The 21,951-nt window shown below is 36.0% G+C and overlaps 1 protein-coding gene across 2 annotated transcripts in view; it reads left to right on the forward strand.

Moving 5' to 3' along the window:
* Positions 1 to 21,951, forward strand: part of LOC110834321 (protein obstructor-E) — a 241,000-nt gene that overhangs the window by 57,944 nt on the left and 161,105 nt on the right. The window contains exon 1 of one of the 2 annotated variants that reach the window (XM_087340671.1): positions 10,970 to 11,099. The exons of the other annotated variant lie outside the window; for it this stretch is intronic. Within the exon in view, the coding sequence (XP_087196797.1) occupies positions 10,985 to 11,099 (115 nt within the window). The 5' untranslated portion in view covers positions 10,970 to 10,984. Of the gene's footprint in view, positions 1 to 10,969; positions 11,100 to 21,951 lie in introns of those variants that run through there. 2 annotated transcript variants of the gene reach the window in all.

Genomic DNA, 21,951 nt, shown 5'->3' on the forward strand with positions numbered 1-21,951 from the left:
TACTGTGTTTATGAAGGGACACGGAATATTTACCGTTTTTAATGTTAACTAAGTTGGAAATCGAGAACGTTGATCTCACTAAATCGAGATGAAGTCAACATCCTTCAATCGAAACGAGTCGATCAAGTAACTGCCCAATACTTTCAGATTACAGATATGACAACTGATTCTGTTTAAAAAAGGAATTATCTTAGATTACAGTATTTTTCAGTAGCACTCGACTTGAAAGCGTATTAAAACGATTTCATTGGTCTTTTCTGATTAATGAAGCAAGGTTACTGTGAGTACACTCTAAGACATTAAACGTGTTCTCGCTTGGGCAAAAACTGTAGTACCGCTATGTGTGATAATTAATTGAATTAAATTCGATTTAATTAATAAACACACAATTTCGCCGTGACTATACAAGAGCCCACCGTTCCGGTGCTAAGTGAATGTGGTTTGGACGATATCCGTCAAAACATTGTTTCGCTGTGCATTTAAGTCGCTGAGAAAACTTAATCTTCGGAGTTTATAACCTCACGGAAGTGTACATAGAGCTACAAAGATTTTAAAAATTCTTCCACGAAAGAACTTGAGGAACTTTATAAGGGGATTTGGAATTAATTACTGCAGAGGATCTACACACTTCATTCTGGGCAGTATAAAAATTTTAGATAAAGTTTTAAACTGTTTTTTGGTATTGGAGTTTCTCAGAGCGGAACACATTAGAAGAACATTGCAGAAAATCTTCACCTTGTTACATCGGACACGAAGAATCGGTAAACGCGATGAACATTTCCAACGCTTTTGATATTTTCGATTTAAATGTTAATCTTTATTTTGACAAATATATCTTTTGTTAAGAACGGGTTTCGTGACTTTCCGAACATACTGTACATCCTGTCTAACCTCTGTGCCAAATGTAAGGACCGTGTAGTGCATTGCGTAAGATGATTACTGCTAGAGGCGTGTTGGAAATTGCAGATTGTGGGCAAGAGGACACACTTTGAAATCTCTTGCTCTGGAGGTAACTGTACTTGAAAGTGTTAACTGTCCGTGGTACCGCATTAAAGTAAATGCCAGACTCTCACTTTCACTAAACGAGTTTCAGGGTGTCGTGTGGCATTTTCTGTACACATTGCCGGGTTATTATCATCTCTGCCCCATAGCGGCAAGAGTTCATCATCATACAATGGAACGCCTCAAGTGGGAAGCCGTTGTCATATCAGACGTACGGAAAGCAAATAGTTTTGAACATGGGAGGATAATATTTTTTATAGTTTATTTAACCACACTATCTGTAACGCAGATTATACGTCGTCGATTAGTGAACAGTGGATTGGGAAGGATAAGGAAGGAAGTGGCTGTGGTATAGTTCTAGATTATATCTCGGTATTTGCCTGGAGGGAACGAGGAAAATCATGAAAATCCTGTCAGGATAGCTGGTCTTCATGTTTCAGCTCGGAGACCTCCCGAATACAAAGTAGTAGTTCTTACCATTCGGTTACGACGTTGGGTTGGGACAGTATCAAATGGATCTTAACACGTAAGAATTCGAACTACATTCATACGATTTAGTGTAATGTACAGTGTTGGGCTTTTGCAAATTCTGAAATGAAATTTCGAGTTCATTAAAAAAAAAAGGTAACTTTTTCCTGTCCGAGAAAATACCAGTTTCTCACAAAGGACTGGAGGAGTTGACTATTCATTCAAGCAGAACAACACATTTCCTTTGTTTCTTAGCGACACTGAATTCTGACGTCACCTCATGTTTCGGAGCGCGTGACAGTTTTTTGGGCCTTAAAATGCGGGTTAAGAGAATTGTCCTGGACTACCATAAATTAAAGTACATTTGAAAATGTAATATTTTATTTTTATACAACAGCGGCCCCAGCATTCAAGTTTCCCGTCGTACAGCTGTTAGTTTACACGTCCTCCTGCAGAGGCGGGGATAGTAATTAGTGATGACCGATTGCAGCAGGAATGAGAGGGTATTTTGATATTTTGCTTATGAAGAAACGCGTTGAGCCACGACTATGAGACGTTTCCAAAGGAGACTTGAGATAAAGCTTCCTAGCAGAATGCCCATAGTTGGGTGTCACTCGCAGTTCGCCAAGACAGGGTGTGTTGTTTGCCGCTATCTGGACCAAGGTCGAATATTTGTACCGTGTACGTTGAGGACACGGTGCGTTTAACTTTGCTCGTAGACCACTAAAGTCACTGCACAGTGGATATAGTGCTTATTGTGAATGTCAAATCGCATGGACAAAGACTTTCTTGGGAAATTTCTTTGCCAAAGTCGTAGTAGGACATCGACGCGACTCTCCGAAACTGAATATCTTTTGTGCTCTGAGTGTTTTAAAGATTTATGGATCGTTCTTTTGTCGATTAGGAAACGGTTTGATGTCTCGTATCTGGAAATGCTAGAACTGTTCCTTATATCTCAATTGCACCAAGACACAGGTAGCAGATATCTTCTTCCAACAGAATAGTGTTCCGGCGTATTACACTTCCTCAACGCCACATTCCCCAGAACGTGGGTTGGCTGCAGTGGATTTATCTAGTGGCCGTCACGGTCATCCAAACCTCACTCACATTGGAAGATGGCTGTCGTCAGGGTTGTAGCGCCGTGTGGTCTGGTAGACGTTTACCAGCGTTTCAGTGATACTTGCTTTGCCTCCATCTTCAGGGCGATCGCCCTGATGGTGGAGAATACCATCCAGAGGACGGCCATCTTCGTACTCACCGCCTTGAAAACCTCGAATCCGATCATTTGGCCCTGGCATATTCCCGCGGGCTGCACCTACGTGACAGATTTCATCTTTGAAGGTCATCGTGATACAGGTTTGGGTTATATGGGTCATCAGTAGACTGGAAGCATATTATGAGCCAAGGTAAAACATTGTAGTCTGGTAGAAGTTTACCGACGTTTCAGAGGTCCTTGCTGCCTCCATCATCAGATAGATCGTCACAACAACCCAGAAGACAGCCCTCTTCGATTATTTGCTTGTTGCTTCTAAATTTCCGCTTTAGCCCTCTGGGAGTTTAGCCTTGGTATTCTAATTATACTTTCACGTCTTTTGTTATTTCATGTTGTCAGGAATTTGGTTTCCAAGTAGAACCCAAAACAACGTTACAGAAATAAAAAAATCTGTTTTATTGTGTCTTAAAATGTTTTGAAAGAACGACCACGTAAATAGCGTTTACTAAGAATTCGTGTGTATAATCATTTCATCTCATTCTGCTTTGTTGTTGTTTTTGTTGACGAGTATGCCAGCTTCTTATTAACTCGAGACAGATAATGACTACTTGGTTTTAACTTCGGAAAATATGCAGACATTTCTATCTAAAAGAAACAATTCAGAAGCCTCAGATAAATAAATTACACATTATCATGTAAGTTAAATGAAAGTGCGTCTGTGATGAAAATTATGGCTAACAGAGGACTGAATTCCATGTCAGATAATTTTAATTGATTTTAATCTTATATTATTATACGGTACGTTTTAGAATATGTGCCTGTGTGTTAGGTGATTACTTGAAATGACATAAGTCTACAATGGGAGTGTTCATATCTATATTTTTAATTAAAAAAGTACGTTTGTTCTACAGCAACTATTTTTTTTTTAGTAAGGCATAAAATTATGCAACAGTTTTTGTTTGATATTATCAGAAATCCCATTTTATGAAATATTAAATTAATTTGACATATACCGCTTTAGCTGTGACGAGTTCACACATATATACACACATTATGCAGTCCACTGTCATATCAGATGTTTTCTTTTGTTTGTGTTAATGTAATCCGATAACAACTTTATTACGATGACGTATGATGCACGCTCTCATAGATTTCTGCTTTTCTCCGACAATCCTTCTCCCCTTAAAGTGTTGAAAATGAATGAATTTTATGAGTGGAATTTTTGTTACGTACATTACTGTTTATCTACTTAAAAAAAATTAAATGTTTTTTTCTGTGCTTTATTTTCGTATTGAATGTTTTGATTTAAGTTAATAAATAGTTTAAAGGTATATATTAGTATTTTATTTTTTATTTTTTTAAATTTTCAGTCAGGTTTTGTGTTTTAGGGCACGAAATGTGTTTCCAGAAAGAGGAACGCCATTTGTAATATTGTGCATATTAGACTTACTACGGCACGCCAGGAACCAATTCGATCGTGGGTGTGGGGGTCGCCTGTATTTAACGGGTTTCAAGTGAATGTACAAATACACACAAGCCACCCCTTAAAGGAATTCACAGTCATATGGACAGTAATCTCCACTACCTACAACGTATAGTTTGTTCTTGGTATAATTTTCTAAATGTTTATACATTTTATCGTTTTGTGTATCCTTTAAGGAATTCTTATGGCGATTTATAAGGTTTTTAATCTTTCAGATGGAGTTGTGAAATTTAGAACTTCGTGTTCGTGTTTATTCAAATCCCAGTAATCTGAGATAATTATTTGCACATTTTTGAACACACGTTTATTTCAACACGGAAGTTAATATGGGAATTTTTTTTTATTTTGAATTGCGGAACAATGTCATTCAAAACCCTTTAAGTTTTATAGACAGCACACTTCGTGTAATGAGCAAATAATATTATTCCAAAATCCTGTTCATTGCGACATCAGTTCTGATCTTCTCACTGCTGCTTTCTGGTTTGTGAAGTCCTTTCAATCAGAAAGCGGAGCGTTTGAATCTTGAGCAATTAAGCCGGGCTGTACGTCTCACGAGAGTAATTGCTCGTAGAACTGGCTTTCCTGCGAATAACCTCTCAAACACTTGTCTGCGAAAAGTCTGCTTCAAACGTGGTCATGCAGCTTACCGATCGACGTGTATGTGAGTTGCTGGCACGGATTTTGACTTCATCTCTAAAGAATGTCAGAGGTGGGACTGAAATATCGAGGCTTCAAGGTGGTTTATGCAGAAGTAAAACCAATTACTTTCTCTACAGTTTCTTAGAAAATAATATTTCTGTCAAGAATCGAAGCACGAACTCGCAGCCTTGTAGTTCGTAACCACTAAAATTTGTTATTTTATGAAGTTGAACATTGTCCATATTCTGAACTGTACTTTTAAGTACGCGCCGTTTCGGGTGTTGGCCATTTCAGTCTTCACGTATTTGGTTGTCATTATAGGCCGACCATTAAATATTTTACTCTTTTTAAATGTGACCAATAACTAATATGTTGAAGATTTTTGTCTTCTGGGATTTCTGTCATCAGGGCGATAAATGTTCATCGTCCTGATGACGAAGGCAGTATGGCCTCTGAAACGTTGGTAAACATCGACCAGACTACACAGCGCAACAACCCAGAAGACAGAAATCTACATACTCACCGCTGTGAAAACCTCAAATCATACGAACTAATATGTTACTGGTGACAGCGGTCAGAATCAAAATTAGGCTCCTTTGAATACTAAATCGATTGTCTTGCGGTTAGCACAGACTTCGTATTCGTTATATGGTTGTGCCAGTACAATGGCAATTAGTCGCCTGAAGGCAGAAGTACAGCCAACTCCCGAAACGTAATATATTAAAGCATTGCCCTTCAAAAACATTTTGCTATGCTACTATATGGATATTGTGCTGTAATATAGTTGTAATTCCGGGACAGTTTCAAGTGCCATCTGACTGATTAACGATTGCCTGAATAAGAACTCTGTAATGTATTTTGCATAGGCGTGTTGCTATAATAAAGTGCTCATAGGTTAAATTTATGTTGAAAGTCTAAGTGAAGAAGAACTTACACAGTCTGTTTTTGAGACAGGAGCTGAGGACTTACCTTGCGCTTACATATCTTGGATATCTTTATCGAATTTCTAGTAAATTTCATCAAAGTCTTCTGGAAAATGATGGTATAGCACTTGAAATAAGTTACGACCTTCCCAGTCCATCATACATATTCATATAAAAATTATTTGTAATATACTGTGTAATCGGGAAATTATTGTTAAATAAGCCAATAAAAACTATCGTTTACCCTTAAATTTCGTGGAATAGTTATTTTAAATAATCTTGCGGTCTTCAGGAGAAATTCCACAGAAGCAGAGAAACCATCCAAGTTGCAGGTACGAGGTGCGATCGGAAAGTTTCAAGACTGCGCCTATAAAAACCCGTACACTTATCTCAGGTATTAAATTCATCCATCACCCTCGAAGTAGTTCCCCTGGGAGTGAACACAACGATCCCAGCGCCGCTGCCAAGCCTGGAAGCATCCCTGGAAATCTTTCTTTGTCAGCCTGTCAAGCACCATATGCGATTCTGCCTGAATCTCTTCTATCGTCTCAAATCTCCTTCCCTTTAGCTGAATTTTCATCTTACATGACTTGGCGGTTTTCATCGGTTGAAAATTAAGTAGACTGTCTGAAATTAAGCGTTGTATCTCTCACTTCCGGGAATGTTCTGAAGGGAATTTGTTTGTTTCAAGTGTAAAATGCGAGTCTAATGAATTAACTGCTGTCTTCAGATTTAAGAACAGGAGCTGTTGATAAGTGATGTCACTGAGAGACGAGGAAGTGTCTCGGATTTCCTCAGAATGCCTAATTTTCAAGTGTTTTGCTTTGTAGCGCACTTAAAAGTAAATCTCACTTCCTTCTGCAACGATAAGTTCCAACGTTCTGTGACTCACGACTTCTGTTTGTCAACAATTGTCTTTATTCAGGAAGTAACTTTAAATCTCGTCGAGTGTTTCAAATGAGTGTCAGTTGATTTCATCCAGAGCTGTACTATGCAGTTTTTTTTACTCATGTCTCCAAAAATAGCGTGCATTTGCTTTCTTGACACGCTGTAGTTAACGGAGATTAGTGTCCACAGTCATTAGCACAGTAGAAATCTATTTTGATCGACGAATTTCGTTATTTTATTCAGTCTTACAACTACGGTTTACTTTTTTTTTTTCAAATCCACCCCTCAGATTTATTTTTAAGAAGTATAACATCACCGAAATACAGTAATATATTTGAGAAAACCATCAGAATTGCAGTCGATACAAATAATATGAAACTTGGTGCTTAAAGCCCCTGCCACTCCATGGCGCAGAGTCCTTCTTGGGAAGTTAATCGTTGTTCTGTTAGTCAGGAAATTCACTCTTTCGTGGAACCCAGAAATTATAGGATTTGAGATTTTGGCGGCGAGTACAACGAATAAAATCTGGCGACTTCCGAGGTATCCAGTCACATCAAAACCCTGATGATGGGGACAGAGTTGGTTCCCGAAACGTCGGTTTACTACGGTAAACCAGTTGAAGCGGCTGATTGCCCCGAGAAGATTTTATTAACCCAGAAATTATCCCAACGTTCCCTGTTCTTATCCAGATGAACCCAGTCCACACCGTTCCATCTTTTTTCATTAACATTCACTATAATATTATACTTCCGTCTATTTTCATGTCTTCAAAGTGATTTTTTTTCCCTTTAGGTTTTCCGCTCAAAATTTTGTATGCATGTCTCATATTAGGCGTGCTACATTCCCCACCCATCGTACCCTTCTTGTTCTAAAACACCTTCAATTTATGTTCTTCCCTGAATGTGAGACACCAAGTTCACACCCATACAAAACAATAGGTAAGATAATAGTTTATATTTGAATTTATAAAGTCAATTGAATAAAATTTTTGGATATTATCTATCGTCTAGTAAATATAAAACGTAAAACGACGTTTCGGAGATGGGACTCTATCTCCGTCTTCAGGTTCCCGGAGATAGGGATTAGCTCTATCTAGTGGGCCCAACTGTGTAGGAACCTGAAGACGGAGATAGAGTCCCATATCCGAAACGTCGTTTTACGTTTTATTACTAGACGATGGATAATATTCAAGGAAATTTTTATTCAATTGACTCTTCACCATCGTCAAGAAGTTTTAGATTTGATATGAATTTATAAAGGCTATTATTAAATAGAAGAATGAAATGTTAGATTCGGACTCCATATCAACAAGTATTCTGCATAGTAATTCTACTGTTTTCTTCGTGAATGTAGTTTTGGTTTGTTACTTAAGTTCCCATATATTTTAAATACGTCACATTTTAAGGATTTTTTAACTACCTTTGTATAATGATTTTGCCTTGCAGTCTTGTGATAAGACCTAAACGTAACTTGGTCTTCTTTAATTACTTTTAGATCCGTCTAATGAAGTGTCTGTGTTTATTCGAAGTATCTCTGCTCTCAACCAATAAATTAACTTTATAAGCATTGACCAGAAACTTATGTTTCACATTCGTTTCCAGCCATTACATTTTAGTGGGGCACATTGAAATCAAATTGAAAGTGAATGTAATGAAGCGTCTCTTTGTTTCAGATTATTCTAGATAAAAACACATCAGACGAATGTATACCTGCTTTCTTTACTGTATTTTCACTTATGTACGTTTTAATTGGCATGATTATTTTCATGAATACAAAATTCATTGAGAATGTTGTATGGTATTTGTATCGTATCTTGATGTCTGTAACATCTGTTGTATTTTTCCATTATACCAACATCTTTTCTCCAGTACCTGATGAGCAGCTGATTGTTTATCGCGGAAATTTACATTGATGGTTCCCAAATATCGTCTGAATTTTTATTTATTTATTATTAGTGTTCTGTCTGACGACAGGTCCATATGAACAGGATCCTTCCATCCTTTTCTCGGACTGGGACCTGTTCATATACGTTCTTGGCAGATGATCCAGAAGTGGTTTGCCATTGCCTTCTTCTGTGTGTGAATGGAGTAATTGTTGGGATGCCACGGAGGAAAACTCCGTGTTGTTGCCTAGACCACGGCCTTGCCCAACACAAGTTATAAATTCGGGCACCGCCGGGAATCGAACCCGAGACCCCAGGATTACAAGGCCAGCGTTCTGACCGCTAGACCACCGTGGCATTCGTCTGAAAATACACATTCGAAAAATAGGCATCTTTTGTTGAGGTAAATCTTTTGTAAAATTAAAAACAACTCTCTCTTTCGATTTTTTTATTAATGAAATGATGAAGAGGTTTTGTGTGGAGATTCTAAATGTATTTGCATATTCTGTGTGCCGATCATATTGATTGAGCGGAAGAAGATCCAGATCTGGACTGCTCTAACAGTGAAATGGTGGGATGTTTGTCCGCGTCATTTTGTATTGTACTCTCCAGAGTAGAAAGAGGCCTTGCTTCAGACTGATTGCTTGACTAGGGAATCCTTCAAAGTTTCTAAACCGGATTAATATTTTCCTAGGTACTTCTAAGGCCTAATCAGCAAAATCTGAAAAATAAAAAGACTTTTCATAGTAAACATTAGTCTGTCTTGAAAATTATAAACGATTCACAGTCGAGAGGAATGGAATTGTGCAAAATGTGTGTGACAACTGAATAAACGAAATTAGGCTTTTTTGCGAAAATTTTGAATGATTTTAAATTTCAGACTCCGTGTTAAGCAATTTTGTGTGAGGTTTTGAGTTAAATATTCCATTGACGTAGTGGCGTGTCTTCTGGAAGCATGGATACAGTAAACTTTGGTGAGACCTTTCCAGAAACGTGGATGGAAGAACACGATCTTTCGGGGAAAAGTCATGAGTGATCATGAGAGATCATGAGATCATCATGAGTATTTCAGTATGACTTACTTACAAAACACCAAGGTCTCCTAAGGAGCATACCGACGTTTTGTAGACAGAAGTGAAAGATAAGTGTATATAAGAGGTCAAAACTATGTTTGTTTTGTTTTTTCATAAGTTGAATCATCTATTTGTTCTTACAGAATGAAGTAAGTCAGGCATTAAGGTTATTAAAGATCTGGAAAGTTAAAAAAAAGCTGTCTGCCTTATTCACCTGACCTTTCAATTTTCTTGAATACAAAGACCTGCTTCTGGGAGTCTCATTATAAATGATTTAATGCTTTAATTAGGTCAAAGCTTGAGTATGCCTCGGTCGTTTGGAATAATCTTACACAGACAGATTTTAATAAATTAGAAAATATTCAAAGAAAATTTGCCAGTCTGTGCAATTACCGATTTTTCCAGTTTAATATCCCCCGCAAATATGAGCTGATCCTATCTACTTTAAATTTTAGAACACTTTATTCCAGACGACGACATCTCGATGCGTTATTTCTTATTAATGTATTTAAGGGCAAAATAAATTGCCATTCCATTATGGACACTGTTGGTTTACGTGTGCCGGCGAGGCAAATAAGAGAATTTTCTACTTTTAGTGTGAGCAGTGCGCTAAGACATAGTCCTTCAGCCAGGTGCGTCATCGCTGCAAATGACGTATGTAAATTTTTGGACATATTTAGCGTAAACATTGTCTCCCTAGAGCGATCGTTCTCAATAAGGGAAATGATCTAGCTTGGTTATCTGTCTTTTTATATTTTTTAAAGTTTTACAATTATATTAGTGTTCCCTACGTGGATTATTTGTTTTTATTTATATTTCTTCATTTATTTTACTCTGTGTTAATATTGTTTCTATTTTGGGTTTGCCTGTACTTGGCTGTTATATTTAATACTGTACATGTATAAGTTTAGTTAATCCGTTTGTTTACTATTATCCATTATTATTTCACTATTATTGTATGTATTATCAGTGTTTGCCTGTTATTGGCTTCTTGCTGTTGGCAAACACGTAAATAAATTAATTGAATTGAATTGAAAAACATTCTGAATCGTGTGACGTCATTGATATATTCCGCAATGTTTCTGTGGATTGTGGAATAGTCGTTTGAGTTAAAAGAGGGCGTCTGATTGGAATGTGACGACGCTCAGTACTGTTAAGTAGCTGTAGTGTAATATTTTGTATCCTGGAATCAGCTCGGTCATTGATTCTAAGGTAGTCTGTGTGGCTGGTTGGAAAGCGTGGAATGAACGTAACGAATATTTTCTTGAGCGCGTGTTCATATTCTAGAGCGTGAAGCTTTTCGCGTTGAATTAGAACGTAGCTGTTCGCGTGAAATGTGGCTTTGAAGGCCAAGTATGAGACACGGAAGCTTATTTGTTGCGTGTGTCGATAAGAAAAATACATTTTAATTAGATGTTGGTTACCGTAGACAAGCGTGCCAGTCTGACGGATTTGTGGAATTTCATTGGAATGCTGTCTTTTGTATTTGTTATTTTTTCCGATATTTTCTGTTTTCAGTTACAAACATGTGAGTACGTTCTTCATCATTAGGATAATAATAATAATAATAATATATTTGGTTTAGAACTATATACAGAGATCTGTGGCCGCCTAACACCAGGTTTTCACGGCCACAGTCCTTACCTACGTAGCACTATTAGCACTACTGCTTACTACAACTATTCACTAATGCTACTCTACATGACTATTCCTTAATTCCTAATACTATTTACATAACTCTTTCGTATTGTTTTCGTGCCTTCTACCCCAGTGACAGTTCTAAATTCCTAATTTTGACCTGTCTTTTACATCTTACTTTGTACAGAAATTTCCCTACATCCCTGACCTCCGTGTCATTCGTAGTGCTTAAAATTTTCTTGAAGGCCAACTCTTCACCAACGGTGAACCACTTGTTCCTCAGGAGCTGTTCCCTCCACCTCCCTGTTTCCGTACACTTTAATAGTATGTGAATCTCGCTTTCTGTCGCCGATAATTACGTGGCTATGAAAATTTTAATTGGCTCGTACTGACCAAGGTTTATTCTATTATGATTCTTTGACATTATCAATTATATGTTATTTAAAAATTTAAAATTAAAATTTTACGGTTCGCTACGTTTTGATGACTGGTTCTGTCTCCGTCTTCAGGTATAAATGCATCCGAAGTGGAATTAATTTTAGAGCTTTAATGTTTAAATATAATACAATAGATAATGTCCTAATAGTGCACCATTGTCAGGAAACTTTAGAGTGATAAGCTTTATTCTGTTAACAGTAGGATTTTGTGCCCTTTAAACCTGAAATTTGAGACACCAACACGAAAAAAAATGTCCTTTCTTGATAACCGGTCGCTCTCATAAAGGCCATATGATATTCAAGTGACGAGTCTTTAAATTTAATATTTATTATTTTAAATATTGACGTCTGAGTGGAATAAGTGATTAGCCCCAATTTTCTGAACAGAACAATACCAAACAGCACGCCGATCGGTTGATTATTACAAGTGTAAATTAATTTAAAATTTTTGCACTGACCTAGTTGCATATTCTTTTCCGTAGCGGCATGGTGTTGGGGTAAATTTTACTCATAAAAATGAACAGATTAACGTGACAGTCACTTAATTGAATCTTCAGCATATGTAGGATAAATTTTTAAATTAACCCTTTGATTAAATCGAATATTGCCTAAATAATATTTAAGAACTTAGTACGTACCTAAAAGAAAACGCAACTATTTGTCGTTATTAAGATTAATCGGTTAATGCTGTTTAAGTAAATAATAGCTATTTATAGATAAAATATACGAAAAGTATAAATTCAAAATGAAGAGGTACTTCTTGTTGAAGCAGGTTACCATTGCGGTTTAAAACGTTAAAAGGCTATAGGAGTGACCCAGCTTTCGCTCACTTAGTTTCATGGGATCTGGCTGCTGTTACCCGAAGCCCAGTTTTTCATGCCTTAACTCAGATTGCCATGGTCTTACAACCCCATATGGTGTCACAAACCACAAGGCGCCAGTTCCCATTTATTTCAATATGCTAGCGATTTCAATGACGTGTTAATTTCTGGTGGTGATGGAAAATGTATTGTCACAAGACGGCGTTCTCAATTAACATATTTAAATGGAAGCAAGTGTAATTCCGTCATTGCCCGCTTGAATGATCGGACACGGAGGCAATCTCTATTTGGCAAGTCTGCTACAAGTTTTTCAGGATCTTCCAAACTTTCCATTTTTGCGACAGACCTTAAAGGAAGGAGTGCTTGATTCCAAAAAAAAAATGATGTGTTGCAAGTACTGAAGACTGGTATCACGCGAAATGGAACGCACATCTTCTCAATACAAATAACATTTTCGACGCTCAACTTGAAGATGGCTTTCGTGGTTAGCTGTAACAGTGATTCAGTTAATGTTTGATATGCTGAAGGTTTTTAGCGAGTATTTTGTGAAGTTACGAAATATATTTGTTCAAACACGGCAATACTTCCAGACGGACGTAACTCCTCCACAACTTCATTTTTGGATGATACAAAAACAACAACAAAACGTTCACCCACACAAAATCATGTTAAGCACGACGTACATACAGAACAACTTCGAATACGATATTAAAAATACAATAAATCTAGAAGAAAACATCATTTGAAATCTGATAAACATCTGACTAAAAGTTGCATTTAAGAAATTATATTTAAGTTTATATAATTTTATACACCTGAAGATGGTTCTTTTAGAACTGAAACATGTCGTGTAAAAAGTGATGTTCTAATGTAAATCGAACATTTCGATAGGGAATATCATTTAATATATTTTAAATATTTAAATGTTAATTATGGTACTATTTTAATATTTAATAGGAATTTTATTGTGATCAGACTGACAAGATTTAAACAAATATATATTTATCACAATATGACGCAACTTTATCATCTCATGAAGTTACGAAACTTTGAAACATTTTTTTTATTTATAGAACACATATTTTTTTATTTTAAAGCGTATAACAATAAATATTTTCCAAAATTTTAGCACCTACAAAACCGTTCCCTAGTAATTGTAATATTTTGTGGTAATATACCATATAGTCAAAATCCATAAGGATGGATCTGAAAAGCTCGTACTGTGTGAATGGTAAATTGTTATTCTTTGGAAGTGGAAGACTGTCTCTACGGAACTGAACAGTAAACGGAATCATTATAGATAACAGACGAAGAGTGGGCAAGCATTAGCAGTGAAATTATATTTACAGGAAATAGCCGGAAAACTCGGGGGAAAAAGCCTTTCTCAGTTCCATTTTGACCACCGCAAATTCCACATGGACTACATTGGGCGCAAATCCTGGCCTCCTCAGTGAGAAGGCGGTGGCTGACTGTCTAAGCTATGGGCCGTACCCTTAGCAATGATTTCCCACACATGCATTTAATTTCTTCGTGAACGTAATTTAGATTTTTTGATTTTTGTTCATAAACAGCATTGAGGCCGTTTTAGAGTGCACAAGGCAATTGATCTCGTGAAAAGTAGGCCTGTTACGAAATTAAAACAATTGTGCCCGTATTTTTGAAACTGTGAATACACGACTCGGAGGACTGCAGACAAGAACGCGATATGAAATTAGGTGGAATTAAAGATACCAGCAACAGAAGTGCATTAACAGGCCGCTGTAAGAGACAGATCACGTTTGTTTTTCATACCGCACTGTTCATTGCGTAAGAAGAAGGTAACCCGCCCACTCATTGGATCGCGTCTTCCTCATTTCTCCCACACTTAACGTTCTCGGGTCTTATGCAAACACTACGTCAGGGGTTCTCAACCTTTCGAGATGTACAGCCGCATTCACCCTTTCTTATCGACTCACGTGTTCATGTGTTATAAATGAGGCCAGTTTCTTGAAAGTCCTCACCATTTACAGATTACTCAATTTTCTTGAACCCACTGTTCTATTATCCTCTAAATAGGCAGAACTGAGACAGGCCATGATGCTTCATCACCCTATCAACCATAACAGCCTCTAAAGTGGTCCAAGACAGATTATAACAGAATCACCTGATTACAGGGTTAGTCAGAACGTCACATAAACACACTCTTTCATTCTTCATTCCTAACATAAAAATTCTTCTGCGTTGTGACCCCGGGTGGACATGTAGGTGGTTTGCAGTCTTTAAAACTACATTCTTCCACGAAGGTAGACACAGTATGGTCTCCCAAAATACTTGTAATCCCCTACAAGACCACACGACGTCATAATCCATAAAACCACAAACGACATCTTCACAGCCATAAGAACCGTAAATCTTAGAAATTGAAAGGTAATTCATTTTGCTGTTTCCCTCGAGACTTTGAATCTGGTGCCCGTAAGTTGGTATGACGAAGGCCTCTGCAAGGTGATCCAGTCGACACAAGACACTCCTCATATTTGTAACTAATCATGTATTCGGCCACGTATAGCAATGAAAATACTTACCTTCTGCTGGAATTATTGTAACGGAACATTATTTTCTGTGCTAGGGACTTCTGTTGCATTCCGTGTTGTAGGGGTGTACAAGCTGATGGTGGACATCATTGAAATTCAGTGTTTAAGGTCGAAGAAGAATTGTTGCCTTTCTGTAAATATATAAATTTATCGATTGAGTATAACTATGAAAATTCCATGTTTTATAAGATAACTTATGAAATATTAAGTTGAATAGCGTGCGAAGTTTCCTTCCATATTACTTAGATATTACTCGTTGGTTCAACTAACAATAATATTAAGGTAAGTGTATCATTAGTAAGTTTATGAATGTTTATAATCTGTAGGATATATTTGCGTTTGTTTATATGATGGAAATTATCTGAACTTATTTTTGTATCACGACTGCAACATCGCTACACTTCTCGGTAAACACTTCAGTCATTTGGCCACTTTGCTGCGTTAAACTCCGAGGATTCTGTATCTTTCGTAGAGCTAAACTTCTCAAATTCTTGTTAAGAGTTGAACATTGGTCTAAGTACTAGAAAAGTCAAGAGACTACTTATTATAGTATTAATACATATATTTATTTTTCCAGTCTATACACAAAACTTGTTTTAAAATAATGTTGTTAAAATTATTTATAACATTTACAATATAAATTGCATTATGTTATATTTTATGGCGCTTTTCTGTGTCGTATAATGTTACATTTATCACAGCGCTTTTGATTTCGACGACATGTTTCGATGTTTACCACATCATCATCAGGCTTATCTATTCATATATTTTTAAAAACTATTGTACATTTGTGCATTGCGTTTATAGATTTTTAATTTTCAGTCTTCATCTTGATTTGGAGTATGCATTTCGATGTTCATTATCTGTGAAATTAATTTTTCAAGTCGTGATTATGGATTTTGACATAGGAAATATAATAACAATTCAAAGAGTGTAAGGATGTAAGTTTTAAACGTAATACAAGTTTTGTGTATAGACTGGAAAAATAAATATATGTATTGATATAACACAAACATGACGCAATTAAGATACAAATTATTATAGTATATTGCAATAAATTCTACTCATCATGATTTTTGACTGATAGGCTAATAATACTGTCCTCGAAATCACTATTATGGATATTTAATTAATGTTTACGAAACAGAGCTTTAGATTCAACTTTCTGTTTGTGTGGTGTTGTCTGGATCGTTATTTTTTTAATGGTATAGCCACTTTAGGATCGCCTACTTGAGAAACCGGGATGTCAGCACGCACCATGGAGGATGATTTTCAGGAATCTCAAGAATTTAATTCAAAAATACAATGTTTGCACATATTCTGTTTTCCTGTATCTGCACTTGACAGTATTTTGACAAAAGCCAAGTTTCTGATTAAGGTTTTTTAAAATTGATATCAGAATTATTATTGTTAGATACAAGTTATTTAAAATAATAATCTGTCGAGTTTAAAAGAAATTACGCTATTACAGGAGAATAGTAGAACGAGAATTTGCTGACTTAAATTTTCTTAGCCACCGGCGTATTGGGATGGTATGCCAACGATTGTACAAACATTTGGACTGGGTCGAAATGTGTATTTATTTCAGTTTAAATAATAAGGAGATGTCATTGATAAGTAGTGAAGGCGGACACAAATAAGCTGATACGGATGTCTTCTCGGGCTGTAGTCCAACGTTTCGGAGACTGTGTCTTTTTCAGTCACCATCCATCTTGATCATGGAAGAGGAGACAAGTTCCGAAACGTTGGACTACAGCGCTGTTATCACATGGCTGATCTCCCGAGAGACTTGATTGCATTCAGTTGCCGTGAACATTTCTATTCTTAAAAACCTATGGAGATTAAAAATAACCTGGCCACTGTAAACAGTAAAGCAATGACAGGAAAGCACTCAGGATATTTCAGTAATACAAACATCCTAGGCTTAAGGTTGCTGAGAAAGTAATTTATCTTGTAGGTTTCACATAAAATTCGATGTCCAAGGAAATTTTTGTTACAAAAAAAATTAGGGTCTATACTTTTATAAACGAGAGCTGATCTCACATTTTACTTGTGATTTAAAAATTTCTACTGGTAAAATAGCACGATGATACAATAATACGTAGCAGCTCAAAAGAGCCACATGTCTCACCTTTGAAACTTCTGAACGAATTTCAAATAAATATGATGGGCACGAAGGGAATGCACCGAAAAAAAATATGGGGCAAATTTAATTTCGGTCCACTTCGGTAAGTGTATAAAACAAAGTTTGGATCCACGAGGGATTTGACGTCCTTTCAATCGAAGTTATTCAATCAACAAAATAAAATACGTACAATATAAACTGTAGTCCTACAGGTAATCATATACGAGGTGCGATCAGAAAGTTTCAAGACTGCGCTTATAAAAACCCGTACACTTATCTCAGGTATTAAATTCATCCATCACCCTCGAAGTAGTTCCCCTGGGAGTGAACACAACGATCCCAGCGCCGCTGCCAAGCCTGGAAGCATCCCTGGAAATCTTTCTTTGTCAGCCTGTCAAGCACCATCTGCGATTCTGCCTGAATCTCTTCTATCGTCTCAAATCTCCTTCCCTTTAGCTGAATTTTCATCTTTGGGAAGAGGAAACCTTAGAAAGGAAGTTGGGGTCGGTTCTTGCAAGATCTTTGAGCTCCTGACAAACGAGAAGTCGATTCTGCTTCTGGTCCTCAGACAGGAGCCTTGGCACAAACTTGGCTGCGATGCGTCGCATGTGGAGTTCTTCCTTTAGAATCAGCTGAGAAATTTGTCATTTTAAGCTTTACTTTTGTCTCGTACATGGGGACGGACCCCTTTCATTCTTTTAATAAAATATATTTTTGTTGTATAAGCGTCTGTGAGGTTTATGAGGAATTTGCACTGTTTCTGGTGTAGGGGAGGACGGGGGAATGGCGGTCAGGCACTTTTCTGACGAACGGTACCAGATAGAAGCTTCAAGCTGATGCTGACATCCAGTGCTTGATTCAGTGAAGTTAAACAGCGAATTCCGCCATTTGCTTCTGGTACAGTTACCGAGATATTTGCATGTGTCTATTTTGTTCTCCAGTGATCTAATACTTGACATTGAAATATCTGAGGTGAGTGAACTTTCTTTGAATTATATAAATTTTTCTTGTGGGTGTACATAACATGCGATAGTTGGATATTATAACTGCGTAGATGATTATGAATAAATATATGCTAGTTCACGGCAACACGCCTTTCGTTTGAGGTTACGCGTTTGGGGTAATGGCGGTCAAGGATCTCCATTATCTACGGCGGGTCCACGGACACCTTGCAGAAAAAGCAGAGGCAAGCAGCTTTCGGAGATTCTGACAGGGACACCCATGAAGAGTTCTTTAGAAAGCAAGGCGTTAAAGAGAAATGCACGAGAGCAGAATAGAAGTAGGCAAACAGCAATATTTCCAAAGTTGATTTAATTGCGTCATATTGTGAATTAAAATTTAATTATTCGTGTTTTTTCCGTCTAATCACAATTGTATATAAATAAAATTATACATAAGATATTAAAATATCATTTACATATTTGGTACAACTTTTTACCTAAAACTTAATTACTGTTGTTGTGTAACTTCTGATGATGTTTATTTATAAATTCATTGGAGTGAGGGTATACTTTGAAGTGATAGTGGTTTAACATTGGCCTGTAACGTATTATAATATTATATTATATTATTATAATATTTAAATTATTTACGTTATAATATTATATTATATTATTATAATATTTAAATTATTTACGTTACAGGCCAATGTTAAACCACTATCACTTCAAAATATACCCTCACTCCAATGAATTTATAAATAAACATCATCAGAAGTTACACAACAGTAATTAAGTTTTAGTTTATAAGATTATAATTTTTAACTTTTAACTTTACACCTGAAGATGGTTCAATGTAACCGAAACATGTAGTAAAAAGTTGTACCAAATATGTAAATGATATTTTAATATCTTATGTATAATTTTATTTATATACAATTGTGATTAGACGGAAAAAACACGAATAATATTTCCAAAGAAAATGCAGGATAAGGGAACAAACCTCCAAGAGATAAAGAAACGCTGTAGGAAGAATATGAAGAAAGATGGACTTTACTTCATCAGAAGAGGACACCAACATAAAAGAACAAAATATTCTTGACGAAAATGAAGAGGGAGACATAGAAACAGATTGAGAAATTTGTTTAATTTGTGAAAAATTTGGGGAAAGACGGAGAACTCTGGTATAGATGCACAGGCTGTGGTATCTGGGCACATGCAGAGGGAATTTACAGATGGTTATCTTTTTAATTTGTATTTGAGAAGAAGAAATACAAAATTAAAAAGTATGTATTTATTATTCCAGTCTATACACAAACTTAATTTAAAATGTTGTTGTTAAAATTATAGCGCTTTTCATCGTATTACGATGTTACATTTATTCAGCGCTTATTATTAACGACATGTTTCGATGCTATTATTGCATCATCTTCAGGTTTTTATCGTTTTTTATATCTTTAAAACTATTATATATTTTATTTTAATGCAACCATTTATTGATTTGTTTTGTAGATTTTCTTTTGTAGGTTTTTCAGTCTTCGTAATGTTCTGCATGTCTATGGTCAGATGTTCATTTTCAAATTTGTGAAGTGTGGTGTGTCTTACATCTGCTATCGGGTGATGACAATCAATGACTATAATTTTAACAACAACATTTTAAATTAAGTTTGTGTATAGACTGGAATAATAAATACATACTTAGTTCAACACAAACATGACGCATCTAAGCTACAAAATGAAAAAGGTTATTGAAGACTTCTATCTTAATATTCCGTTAGAATTTGTACGTTCAAATGATTTTGGTGTGTACACATTTTGTAAACTAAGATATATTCATGTTACTTACTAAGAAAACATTTTATTTAATCATTATCTTATTTACTTCAGCGACATCTTGAAACTCAAATAGTGACCGTCATTACCCCTAAGGGTGCGGAATACTTGTCAAAGCTACGTCTTCAGTTATCATTTCCTATAAAATTTTTGTTACGTTCAACTTATTTTATACTGCGTACTTAAGAAGTAGAGCCTTCAGACTAAATACCAGTTTATATAAAGTTTCAACTTTGCGTTAACTTTTCGTTTTATCTAGTTTTTATCTTAAGTGACCGCCATTTTCCTATTCTTCTCTAAATATAAGAAAAGCTTAAACGTGAGTACGTTTTAATTAAAATGTGCTTTATACTAAATCCTGCTATTCGTATAACAAAATACACACGGAAAGAAAATTCCATAGTAATTACCAGTTAAACTGAAGAGGTTTCTTAAATACAGGTAATCTACGGTGACAACGCACTGATCATGGAGACAGTAAGTTCCTTTGAAACGTCGGTCAATATCTTTCTGACTACAAGGCTCAACGTCCCAGCACACATCTGTGTTTGTTATCAGATAATTCTGTACTTAAACGTATTTGAAGGGAGTAAGACACGTGCATTGCTATCGATCAGATATGTTATTCTAAGTTACAAAGTGAACCTCTTTCGTAATTCTTCCTTTTAATTAATGTTCCTTCGTTATGATTCACGTAAGAAATGTTTCATTTACAGTTCTTGATTGAATTAAAAAGTTTCTGTTATTAACTTAAGTATGTAACAAGTAAACGTACTGCCCAAATTTTGTCATCGTCATGTTACGTCATTGCCTACCCTGAATGATGAAGTGTGATTTGATTTGAAGTTGAGCTTTTATTTCAACATGTATATAAGAAAGTGCGTCATGTAATTTGCTTGTAGTCTTCACCATTAATCTTTTTTACAACATAATTTACTTTCTAATTTATATACGCAGTGCAGCATAGTGATATCATTTCAGCTCTGGCGTTCATTTTAAATAACCCCCCCCCCTCCCCAAAGTTCCAGTTTAGTTTCTTCTTCGATATAATTCGAAGTAAATGGAATTCTGTAATCCAGTATGGCCGCATAGCGTTACATAACTTTGACATTTATCTAACTTTGCAACGCGCTGAGAACTGAGTAGTATAGAAAGCCAAGGACAATTTAAGGTTTTAATGACTGTGAGGATGATAATATCGTTCAGGGTTTATGCACCGTGTATTAACGTCCGTAGATGAACCATGTTTTGTTTTTGTGGTAAAAATTAAGATTTAACATTTGTCTGCAATTTTACCCCAAATCTATCAGAGTAAATCTGAAGTTGGCTGTCATCAGGGCTATTTATTACTCTGATGATGGAGGCAGTAAGCACATCTGAATCTAAAATCACACCAAGTATGAAGGATAGTTTATGAATATTTTGATATATTGTAACTCAGATGAGACAAAATTTTATCTTGTAATGGGAGTGCGATTTGTGATACGGTGAGTGTTTCTACACAGCAGAGACATCCTTGATTCATCTGTGTGGCCAGGGTAAGAGTAGATCTATTGACGTGGTCTATGGTGGGGCCGTGTTTAGGGGTAGTCAGTTTTATGTCCAAGGAGAACAGGTATTCAGCAGAAGTCGTGCTGACTGCTAAAGCGTTTAATTAGCAATCTCAGAGAACATCACTTCGTAATCAGTGACTATTTTATCTTTAATTTAAGGATGACAGTACACATTTAATTATGAAGATTAAAATATAAAAAAACTATAATTTTGTCCGATTTCATATAGCTGTGAATTTTAATTTCTTGCTATATAACAAAAAAGAGATGGATAATAGAGGAATTTGGGAAGAAAGGACTGTGTGGATACTGGGACATAAAGGATGGGAAGTCACAAAAGACTGGAAAGAATTACGTAATGAACAATTTCATAAAGTTTGTGGGAAAGCTAGTAGTGAAATTCGAAACCACTTATTGAATTAATGTTTAGATTCCCATTAACTTGTGTTACGTAACCATCGTCTT

Source organism: Zootermopsis nevadensis, unplaced genomic scaffold (genome assembly GCF_977971745.1).
Source record: "Zootermopsis nevadensis isolate Lab colony 2312 unplaced genomic scaffold, Znev_1.0 Znev_ptg000061l, whole genome shotgun sequence".
In the NCBI taxonomy this organism is placed as follows: Eukaryota; Metazoa; Arthropoda; class Insecta; order Blattodea; family Termopsidae; genus Zootermopsis; species Zootermopsis nevadensis.